General features: G+C 36.9%; 3 protein-coding genes across 6 annotated transcripts in view; 1 reads left to right on the forward strand and 2 right to left on the reverse strand.

The window, feature by feature from the left end:
* Positions 1 to 441: 441 nt before the first annotated feature.
* LOC105649153 (uncharacterized) lies at positions 442 to 4045 on the reverse strand. Its single transcript, XM_020685285.3, has 3 exons — positions 3185 to 4045; positions 2054 to 2326; positions 442 to 1033 (listed from the first exon to the last, which is right to left on the reverse strand). The coding sequence occupies exons 1-3, from the start codon at positions 3782 to 3784 to the stop codon at positions 767 to 769; spliced, it is 1140 nt and encodes a 379-aa protein (XP_020540944.1). The 5' UTR covers positions 3785 to 4045; the 3' UTR covers positions 442 to 766.
* Positions 4046 to 4514: 469 nt separating this feature from the next.
* Positions 4515 to 6792, reverse strand: LOC105649152 (large ribosomal subunit protein uL16). Its single transcript, XM_012235715.4, has 4 exons — positions 6628 to 6792; positions 5451 to 5952; positions 4942 to 5023; positions 4515 to 4775 (listed from the first exon to the last, which is right to left on the reverse strand). Exons 1-4 carry the CDS (start codon positions 6635 to 6637, stop codon positions 4704 to 4706), a joined length of 666 nt encoding a protein of 221 aa, XP_012091105.1. The 5' UTR covers positions 6638 to 6792; the 3' UTR covers positions 4515 to 4703.
* Positions 6793 to 7795: 1003 nt separating this feature from the next.
* The window catches only part of GLY2 (Metallo-hydrolase/oxidoreductase superfamily protein), an 8089-nt gene continuing 5197 nt past the window's right edge, over positions 7796 to 10687 (forward strand). For 2 of the 4 annotated variants that reach the window (XM_089723433.1, XM_089723434.1), the window contains exons 1-6: positions 7796 to 7979; positions 8056 to 8178; positions 8299 to 8460; positions 8833 to 8911; positions 9275 to 9388; positions 10037 to 10213. In XM_089723433.1, coding sequence (XP_089579559.1) covers positions 7933 to 7979; positions 8056 to 8178; positions 8299 to 8460; positions 8833 to 8911; positions 9275 to 9388; positions 10037 to 10213 — 702 coding nt within the window. In that variant the 5' untranslated portion in view covers positions 7796 to 7932. Of the gene's footprint in view, positions 7980 to 8055; positions 8179 to 8298; positions 8461 to 8832; positions 8912 to 9274; positions 9389 to 10036; positions 10214 to 10687 lie in introns of those variants that run through there. The other 2 variants (XM_089723431.1, XM_089723432.1) reach the window with 1 other exon arrangement.

Raw genomic sequence — 10687 nt, forward strand, 5'->3', positions numbered from 1 at the left:
TTTTTCATGCTTAACCATATCATTTAGCTAGGCTTCATGTGTTTGCAATCTCATAGTGCTTATCATATGTATCTGTGTTTCCAACTTCCACACCATCCATGAACCGCGTCCAACCTGCTCCTATCGGTCGCACAAAAAGGGTGGTTCGATGGCAGTCTCTGATGAAGCAAATATGGCTTGACTTGAATATGCAACATGCTTACAAACCACAGCTGTAACTAGACATGCAAAATGAAAACAACAGTTGTATTCAAGAAGTTAAAGAGAATCAGAAAGAAATAAACTGAAGAACTAGGACTCCTCACTATACTCCTCTTCCATGAAAAGAAATTATTATAGGCTTCATTCCAAGGGGAATTAGAGCATGCCATCATACAAGACTGACTATTCATAAAACTTTAAAAGTTGCTGGTGTAAAGATACTAATACTGCCTCAAAAGGGAAGTAGAATGAGATGCTAGGAATCTTGTATACAATAAAGCAACCAATCAAATCAGGAAAATTGCATTTCCAGTTATCATAGCTTCCAGTCGTATGCTTGTTATTGCTTCAATTAAACCATCTCAACTTTAATCTTTCGAGATTTCCGAAGCTGAACATTAGCAGTTTAAAGAAAAAACCTTGCAAAACTCTACTCTGATACAGATGCAAGGCGCACTAAATCAAGCCTCAGGCATCTATTCAAAATAAAATCCAGGAAAAACAAGACATAAAAGAATGGAGAGAAACACTTTTTTTTGAGAGAGAAAATCCTTTTGGATTAGCGCTATGAACCACCTCTTTCAAGCTTTTCGAGTTGCTCATGATGCTTTCTTTCTGCTTCTTGACGTTCTCTCTCAGCATCCTCTTCTTCTTCAATTTCATCAAGATCATCAAATTCCTTTTTGGCTGCCATTGCTTTCACAACAGGATCTCTCAGCTCAGATATTAGTCCACCACCAATCTTGTACTCATCTTCATCTCCAATCAGAAATAATCTCTGGTCAGGTCCTGATGCCATAGGAATGTCAACAGCCAATAGTTTCATGTCATACTGCACAGCAAAATAATAACATCAGATATTATCATTGAAGTATCTCTATGAATATGCAATCTCATTATCATCAAATGAAAAGAAATCCAAGAGATGCATGCACTAGAAGCTTGGGCAAGTTCACGTTTTAGACATATGCAAGAATGATTATGCACAGAAAGCATCATCATAGCAGGTTCTATTATCAAAGCATCATCATAGCAGGTTCTATTATCAAAGCATCATCATAGCAGTTTCTATTATCAAAGCATCATCATAGCAGGTTCTATTATCTCTATCTGCAGCAGAAGGGAATGTGTGTGACAATCAATTACGCTCCACTCCTCCTGACATTTGGTTCCTATGAGCTGTCAACACTTATTGGTCAATATACAATAGCAACAAATGGATCGTATTTTGCAAAATGCACAAAAATATAGAAGGATAATTGCAAGCATAATTAAAATAGAGCAACAGAAATTTAAAGTTGTTATGCAAATTGTGCCCATCTGACATGCTTGAAGAACAACATTCGAAAACAGAGGCTACACATACTGACAATTCTTTCTGATCACAAGCCCAAGTAAACCTAGCTTCTCTCTCTCTCACTCCTATTATTGTTGACTAAAAAGATCCAACAAAAGGCTAAATGCTTATACCAGCCACCAGGAATCACCACATAGATAAGTTATTTTCACAAGTCACCATGTGATCTCACTGCAGGATTTACGCCATTTGTTTCATGGAAAACATATTATGACCTCAAACACTTCAATAATTCCAGGAAAGTTCATCATTTGAAGAGAGAGAGAGAGAGAGAGAGAGAGAGAGAGAGAGAGGGAAGGATGAATATAGCAAGAACTCATTACTGCAACGTAGTTTGCTTTCTCAAACAAAGCAAGGCATTAATTTAGAAGAAATTCAATAAAGGGCCATCAATTCATATCAAAAGAGGCAAAATAAGAAAATCAACCCAATTCACAGGACTTACACCAACTGAAAAATCATATACTCAACATATTCACATGACAAAAAGCAAACCTGGCCTTTTTTCTTCTTTATTTCAACACTGACCAGACCCTTTCTCTCAGAACCTCGTATTGGGAAGATGAGAAAACAACGTTTGCTTCTAAGCCTTGGCTTGAATTTCTTCAGAGTAATTCCACCCCCTGACATCACGTAGGCTCTTAATTCTGTGCCTGTGAGAGGAGCACCCATAACCTCAAGAATCCCAGCATTAGTATTAAGCTTCCTCATAGCCATTCTATAAACCTTATCAGGATTGATTGTGATTCTAGAGCGAATATACAGTCCCTGCAGTAAGAAGAAACATTATACATGTAAATGGTAATCTGTAAGTTTGACATGCTTTTCTGCAGCAACAATTCAAACAATACTTGCTCCAAATAAAATGCAACAGTTCAACAAGATCCATTTTTTCATTTAATGCAGGGATTTCACATTCCAAAAGTCTATAAAAAATGTTGAAACATTGATCATTTCAATTATAACAAAATGGAAGTTGGAATCCTGAAGCATGAATGCACGACTATTGTCAGAATCTGCATTTTAGCACCATGCCGGTAACAAGTGCCTGGAAGCATGTGTGATAGTAGTTTTGCCAATCTCATCTTTTACATTCCCTGAAGAGACCCAATTGACTCCAGTGGCATTAGACACCAAGCATTAAAAGGTGCTTCCCAAATTGCAATGATGAATGAAAACTGATTTGCCAACTTCCCTCCCTTCTTGTTTATGGCATATAAGACATGTATTTACTATTCTATTGTTTCATCAAATTTCCACGCATTAAAAAGTTCTGCATCACAAAATTTCCTGAGCCAAAAAGGGATACTTATAAGTTATTTTCATCCTTCAAATGCCAATATCATCATTGATCCTCAGACAAAGGACATTTTTAATACAGGTTGTTCAATGAAATGCCTATTCAAAAACTACACTTTGATGGCTCTATATGTTCCAGAAATGTTATTGAAGAAATAACATTAATGTAAGAAGCAGCTCATTTTAATTTTGCAGCGAGTACTTATCTAAATGGGTTCAATTTAAACTATAACAATAATTTAATGTCTTTCTATAAGCTCGCAAACTCAATGCATTGGCAAGAAGTAAATAGAATAAGGTCCAAATCAGATTGAAAAAAGAACATACTGCAAAGGCAACTATGGCGGAAGAAAGAGCAAGGAAGCCATATTTAGCCATGCCTTCAGAAAGGCCAACGAAAGTATTGGCAACGCCAAACATAATCCTCCAAATCAAAGCACACATTACAACTCCTCCAGCCCCAAGCACAAACAGAACATTTCTCTTCCAAAAAGCTTCAATTTGGAGTGCTATAGCCTCACGATACCTAGAGAAAGTAGAGTTAACAGCAGTAGCCGGCTTTTCAAAAACCTTCTTTGCAAAATTCCCACCGGCCGTTTTGCCAAAATCCGAAGAAGTCTTAAAAGAAAACCGCCTCACTCCATAGCAAGTCTTCAATGAAGATGAGAAATTTGGTTTTGTCCATGAGAGAACTTGAGACAAACCTCCATTTGGGGAAGCAGGTTTTGAAAAAAAAGACGGGTTGGAGTAGATTCGAGAGTTTAAAGGCGTGGAATTGAAGACTCCATTTGAGTAAGGTCTAGTGAGTGAGGTGCCAATTTTAGAGGTGAGAGAAGATGTTGCAGATAATGGATTTGAGCTAGAGATATGATGGTAATAGTGAAGTTTGAGTAGTCCATGGATGATCCTTGGGGAAGGTCTCGACATGGCTGTTTTCGGAAATTTAGATTCAAAATTAACACAAATTGGTTGGCAATGTGAAAATTTGACGCTAAAACAAGAATAGAACGGTGAGCAGTGTTGCTGGTAGGTTACCTCGGAAGGTAATCAAGCTCACAAAATTCGTAATTTCATCGATTCAATCATTCAAATTAGCGAGCAGCAACGGAGAGAGGACTGCACCGTCTTGCGAGACATCAAGGATGTCGTTTTGGCTGCCGTTTCTACACGGTCAATGGTATCTGCTATCTATTCCTTGTTAGGTGTCAAGACGACAATATAAAAGGCAATAGTAATTTCTCCTGTGCGTTTTAAAAGATTTTTTTTCTTTATTTGCAATTAGTTTAAAAAACTATTTTTTTCTTATTTGATTATAACATTATAAAATTTAATGTATAAGACAATATAAAATATTTAATTTAAAATTATAAAAATCCATATATTTTCAATTTATTGTTAAATATGAAAAAAATAGTAATAAAGTATAGTGGTTGCATTAATCATTGACAGTAATCAGGTAGCCTTGCATTGATTTAGTAGTCATAGGTTGGAAACATGGGATAGGAGCTCTGTCCAATTCCAAACTATTTCAACAAATCAAATCTTTAGTATATTTTTGTATTAATGTCTTTTTTTTTTTTTGTTTTTTTTTTTTTTTTTGAAATGTATTGTCCAAATGAAGTCATTGAAACCTGCAGCTTAAAATTACTACAAACTATGATGTGAAAGGTTATAACTCATAAATTCTCATACTTTGTTTTTCCATGTGAAGGCACAGCAATGAACAAGCTAGGAAACAAAAATGTGCATAGGAGGCTAAAAACTCCATGTCCCAAAGTACACAATGAAAAATGAGTCAATTAAACAAGTCTCTTGAGATATAGCATTATGGTTGCTAACAGATGGCTTAAGCAGTTGGTGTAGGCAAAAAGGCTCTTCCGGGATGTCGATCTGCCAACGGTCCATGGCATCCAAGGAACTGCAGTGTCACAGATCAAAACTCATGCATCAGTAACCTCATTACAATATAAGCCAAGTAAATGCCAGAAAAGCAGTAAACGTCGGATAGATTGGTAGATAACACCAATACAGAAATTTAATTTTTAGTTTCAAGGAACCCAAATGCTTCTACAATCATAAAATACCTTTGCATTGACACCATCTGGCATAATCTTGTTCTCTGACCTCCATTTCAGATAATCAGCACGGCTGAACTTGGTAAAGCCCCTAAGATAGACAATCAGAAACAGTAGTTAATGAGATTTAAAATTGCCTCCTATGATATGAGAAGTAAATCCTGCCAGAAAGATAGGCAAGACAAGCATGAGAAAGACCTGAAAACCAGATCATGTGCATCTAAATGTTCATTGCTACTAACAATTGTTCACCAAACATTTAGACTTATACATGCCCACTCCCTCACCTTCCCACCCCCCCCCCCCCCCCCCCCCCAAAAAAAAAAAAAAAACAAAAAAAAAAAAAAAAAGAATCACACCACAAGAACACAAACGAAGCCCATAGGATGAATGCTGGACCAAGTTCTACTGTTTAATTATGATGACCTACACATAAGATTTTATATATGCGGTATATGGAGTCATCTGAAAGTTTTTGTTCAGATATTTGTAGCAGACTGTAAGAAAATAATGCATACCATTTCCGGCTAACAATAATCTTTTGACGACCAGGAAACTTGAATTTAGCACGGCGCAGGGCCTCTTGTGCATGCTGGCTGTTACTGTCTTTGCAGCGAACAGAAAGGAGAACCTGACCAATGTTCACTCTGGCACATGTCCCTTGTGGTTTTCCAAATGCACCCCTCATCCCAGTCTGAAGCCTGTCAGCTCCAGCACACGAAAGCATCTTATTAATCCTCAGAACATGGAATGGGTGCACCCTCACTCTCAAATGGAATGCATCCTTTCCAGCATGTTTGGTCATGTACTTATTGCAGGCAATACGAGCAGCTTCTAGTGCCTCACTTGAGACATTTTCCTTCTCCCAACTCACAAGGTGTACACAGAAAGGGAACTCATCAACACCTTTCTTCTTCATCCCAACATCATAAATTCTGATTTTTGGATCAGGGACACCACGGCAATACCTTGATTTGGGGTATGGCTTGTTCTTGATTTGCCTATAACACCTTGCTGGTCCTATTAAAGGGATGCAATGCATTAAAATACCAGTAAATCATAAAGTCAGATGAGAAGTCCAATAAAAACAATTTCTTTCCAGGATCCCAGCCATTCAGATTACAGGATTCATAATGTATTCCATGTATTTTCAGAGTTCATAATCAAAAATTTAGATTTGTGAATTTGAAATGCTGTTTACAAAAAGACAGCAAAAGCGGTAAGAACAAGAAATAAAATTTTTGAGCCAGACACTTAGTTCACCACCTCGAAGAGGAAAAATATTATATATAGCAAAAAGTTAACAATAAATATGAAACTATTGTTGGTATTTCTTATTCGCAAGAGGGGGAAAAAACAACCACTAAACATTAGATTGTCTCCTAATTATGCATTATTCAGATATCGGAACAGGAATATACAAGAAACTCGAAGTGATTATTATTCCCACGTGAAGTATGAGATTCGACAATTTTCTGACTACGTTCTAATGGTTTGGATTTGGATACTCATAAACTCAAGAAACAATTAAATATCCTGGTCCTAGGACATTCTTACTCGGAGACTATTCATCCATCTAAGCATATAATTTGTCCATAACAATAATTAAAAGAAGACAGTAATTATCAAAACATGGATGTCTTTTCACATAGTTATCGAAACAAATCAAAAGTTGAGAAGAAATAATCGACTTACTTCTCCCCATTGTGAGCTTTGGCACCTTGAGTATTACAGGGAAAGAGGAGAATAACACCAGCGGTCACGAAGGCCTCTTGAAACAAATTTCTTACTATAAATTAAATAAAACAGATCAATCTCGTCTAAAACCCTATGTCTCCTGGGCCTGGCATTTTGTGTTGGGTAACTGGGTATCATTCCAAGCCCAAAATCGGAATCTTAACATCGACCCCATTATTGCTCTTTGTAAAGGAGAAGCAAACAACGGATAAACAGGGATTAATGTTCATTTGAGTTTCTAAAGTTTTGATAGGGAAAAATAGTTGACAGATTGTTATTGCTGAGGTACAACGTGAAAAAAACAAAAAAAAAAAAAGACCATTGAAGGGTGAAGAGGAAGTTTTAGATGATCGAGAAAAGGAATCAGACAAGAGAAGAAAAGACAAGATAAGCTCACTCAGCGGAGTGAGTCGTAGAAGGAGAGAAGTATTTGTTCTGGATCGTCCTCCACAGCAGAATCATTCAAAATACAGAGCATTTCGATCATGTAATGACCCACAACCTTGAACAGGTTTGCAGACTTTCAGCCAGGTACTAATGTATGAGATTTTCTCAACACCGGAGAGCCAACTTCCCTCTTTCTTTCCTTGTAATACTGGACATTATCTGTTGTGTTTACAAATTCTTTTATGAAAAGACTATTATTTGCGCAAGACATTAAAATCAAAGAGGCAAAATTTGCAAGCTGGAAAACAAAAAGCAAGCAGCTTTGCTTCTTTAAGTAAAAGTGATTGATAAATAACTGGCTAATCACTTTCGTGTAAATGCCGACAAGAGGGCCGAGGAAGAGTCAGAGCAGAGCTTTGAGGCAGTTCTTCTAAACCTCGTAATGGATTTTGGAAGGCAGGTCTTTCCATTGATAGTCTCATCAGCCAAAGTCACTCACCTAAAATCCATTTTTATGAATTTTCTAGTTTTCTAGGCTTGCGATTGTGCAATAAAAAGAAAAGACGAACAGGTGAAGCTTTTGGAGCTTTGTTTCTGGGCAATATGTGCTTGTTTTGAGTGACTGATTCTTTTATTATTTTCTTCTCTGGGACTGGGAGTTGCTTTCTTGCCGAGAGAGAAGTAGAAAGTGCCAGAGACTTAACCAAAACGATGTCGTTGTACTGTCTTAACATGGGCGGGCCACGTGTATTGACCTCTTGCTATACATGGCAACCAAACGGATGCCGATCAATCCCATTTCTAAGTGGCTATACCTTCTGTTTTATAATTTGAAACTCTTTTATGACTCTGTGAAGCTGTGAATTCCAAGGAAAGATGAAAATATTTCATATCCCTTGCTTGGAAGATAACTACGCATACCTGTGAGTGAATTTCTATTTAAGTATTATTTGACAAATGATATTTGTTTGAATTGGGTTTTATTTTATTTTTGCGCAGAATCATCGATGAGGGCACTAAAGAAGCAGCAGTGGTGGATCCTGTTGAGCCCGATAAGATTCTTCAAACCGCCAATCAGCACGGTGTCAATCTCAAGTTTGTTCTTACCACTCATCATCACTGGTAAAGCTCCAATTTTAGTTCGATTAATTGGTTTCTGATGGTACTTGATGAATGTTAACATCTGTTATACCAAGAACGTTGCAATTTCGGTGTTTACAAGTTTTTATATATGTATGATAGGGATCATGCTGGGGGTAATGAGACGATGAAGCAGCGGGTGCCTGGGATTGAGGTCTGTGGTGGTTCCATCGACAATGTCAAGGGTTGTACCCGTAAATTGGACAACGGTGATAAAATCACTCTTGGGTCTACTACCAATATTTTAGCTCTTCACACTCCTTGGTATGCCTTTTATGCTCTGCTTGCCCTCCCGACGTTACCACTACCCCTTGCAAGCTTTGCCTTTTATAAAATTCCTTGCCAAAAGAGAGGGACTTTTCTATAGTTAGCTGTTGTGAGGAAACTTAAGAGTCAAAAACAGTTTGATTTTTATATGTCCTTTACTAGTGTTTAGTGCACTAGCTTGAGGCATAAAGACTGGTAGTTGTAGCCTTTGTGACTTAATATTTCATGTGCATTTCGCTTGCACAACACATGGAAATGGCCACCTCAGTCTCTGTGAACTTGTTATTTGTTAGAATTCTAGCTTTGTTCTTTATTTCCTTTTTACCCGGCTATGACATTTGTTTTTATCCTTTTCACTTCCTATTTCAGTCATACCAAAGGTCACATAAGTTACTATGCGAGTGGCAATGAGGGAGAGGATCCTGCAGTTTTCACTGGTGACACCCTAGTAAGTTCAGACAGATGATCTTATTTTTCATGTAAACAAGCTTTTGTCAAATACCTAACATGAATTTGTGTTTTGGTTGCAACATGAATTGCCGTGGCTTTTCTCTCTCTTCCTTTTATTGTTTTTTTTTTTTTTGGTTGGCAATATGAAATGCGTTTGCTTTTGCAAGGGATATTTCTTCTGCTCTCGATACTTGATTCATCTGACAGGATATGTAGGATATGAACTTGCAGTATGCAACTTTTCTCCATGCTGTATTCTCAAGCCATCTGTAGTTTAATCCGCCTAGATCACCCCTTTAAAAATGTTCATTCTAATAATACAGTTTAAGCAATTAACACTTATAGCTTATTTGATGTGCAGTTTATTGCTGGTTGTGGGAAATTTTTTGAAGGCACAGCAGAACAGATGTATCAATCACTTTGTCTTACATTGGGTTCATTGCCAAAGCCTACTCGGGTCTACTGTGGCCATGAGGTAATGATTTTTCAAGTGTTTGTTTTTCATTTTCTTACATGGATGAAAAGATAGAACGTTCTCTCTATCAATTTATTTCAGAAGTATGTAGAACCTCATTCATATATCAGTTTATTTTTATATTACTGCAATTCTGATCTTCCCCTATTTTACCATATGGTTTTTGCTATGGTTTTCCTTATCCATTGGAAGTTTATCATGATGCTGAGTGATTTAAAATGTTCAACAAAAGAGGAGGAAAAAAGAAGGATAATTTACCAAACCAATTTTGAAGCATTTTTAAGGATCATGGAGGATTTATAAGAGGTTGTTGCATTAGCTTATTCTGTGCTGTTGGCTGATGTGTGAGTGGAAAATGTAATAGCAAAAAGAGGCAATTTGCCTCCAGCACTGTGAAAATTCATCAATATGATGTATTACTAATCTGGATATGGGAGTGATATAATGGCTAGTTGAACCTAGTTTGCATTGGAACATTATATTTAATCATTTCATAGTTGTCATTCTAGCTCTTGGAAGATGATTCTCAAAAGAACTAAATTTCTGATCTTCACTAGAAATAGGAGTGTTTTTTGTTCTTGTCTTGGTTTGTATCTTTGCTTCTCTTATGTAGATGTCAATCTAACATCTTTTATCCTGTTTCTCCAGTACACAGTCAAGAACTTGCAATTTGCTCTGACAGTTGAACCAGAAAACGTGAAGATACAGCAGAAGCTATCATGGGCTCAGCAACAGCGGCAAGAAGGGCTCCCCACCATTCCCTCAACTATTGAGGACGAATTGGAGACAAATCCATTCATGCGTGTGGATCTTCCAGATATTCAGGTTCGTTTTTCTTTGACAAGATTTGCATTCTAATCATGTTAAATAGCATTTCACCATATGAAACTTATTGAAATTAATATAACATAATGACTCAAGAACTAGAGTTGCAGCCATTTTCGGTTGGTTGGTTATATTTGTTAGTATAATGTTAGTATACTATTGTAATTAATTGACTATACTGTTGTAAGATAGCTGTAAATAACCATCAATTAGGAGATAAATTAGGCATCAATTAGGGAGCTAATTCAGGCTGTAAATGTCAACCATATTAGGAGACAATGGGCATCAATTAGGAGAGATATTAGGCATCAATTAGAGAGCCAATTAAGGCTGTAATTGCCAGCCATAATTAGAAGACAATGGGCATCAATTAGGGCTGTAATTTAGGAATTTATTCCCAAATTTGTGGATACTTCAGTCTATTTAAACCCAATCAGCTTGTGGGAATAGACAAGCAAATTTTCTATCAAAATT

Source organism: Jatropha curcas, chromosome 6, assembly GCF_041381405.1.
Source record: "Jatropha curcas cultivar XTBG-Jc1 chromosome 6, XTBG_Jcur_1.0, whole genome shotgun sequence".
In the NCBI taxonomy this organism is placed as follows: Eukaryota; Viridiplantae; Streptophyta; class Magnoliopsida; order Malpighiales; family Euphorbiaceae; genus Jatropha; species Jatropha curcas.

Excerpts from the sequence above, each read along its gene's own strand:
- LOC105649152 (XM_012235715.4), bottom strand. Across the intron at positions 5,024-5,450 it reads ATTATTGTTAGCCGGAAATG|GGGCTTTACCAAGTTCAGCC; the intron begins GTATGCATTATT and ends TGTCTATCTTAG. Across the intron at positions 4,776-4,941 it reads CAGATGGTGTCAATGCAAAG|TTCCTTGGATGCCATGGACC; the intron begins GTATTTTATGAT and ends GTGACACTGCAG.
- LOC105649153 (XM_020685285.3), bottom strand. The coding sequence starts at position 3,784 with ATGTCGAGACCTTCCCCAAGGATCATCCATGGACTACTCAAACTTCAC. Across the intron at positions 2,327-3,184 it reads CCGCCATAGTTGCCTTTGCA|GGACTGTATATTCGCTCTAG; the intron begins GTATGTTCTTTT and ends TTCTTACTGCAG. Across the intron at positions 1,034-2,053 it reads TAAAGAAGAAAAAAGGCCAG|TATGACATGAAACTATTGGC; the intron begins GTTTGCTTTTTG and ends TTTGCTGTGCAG.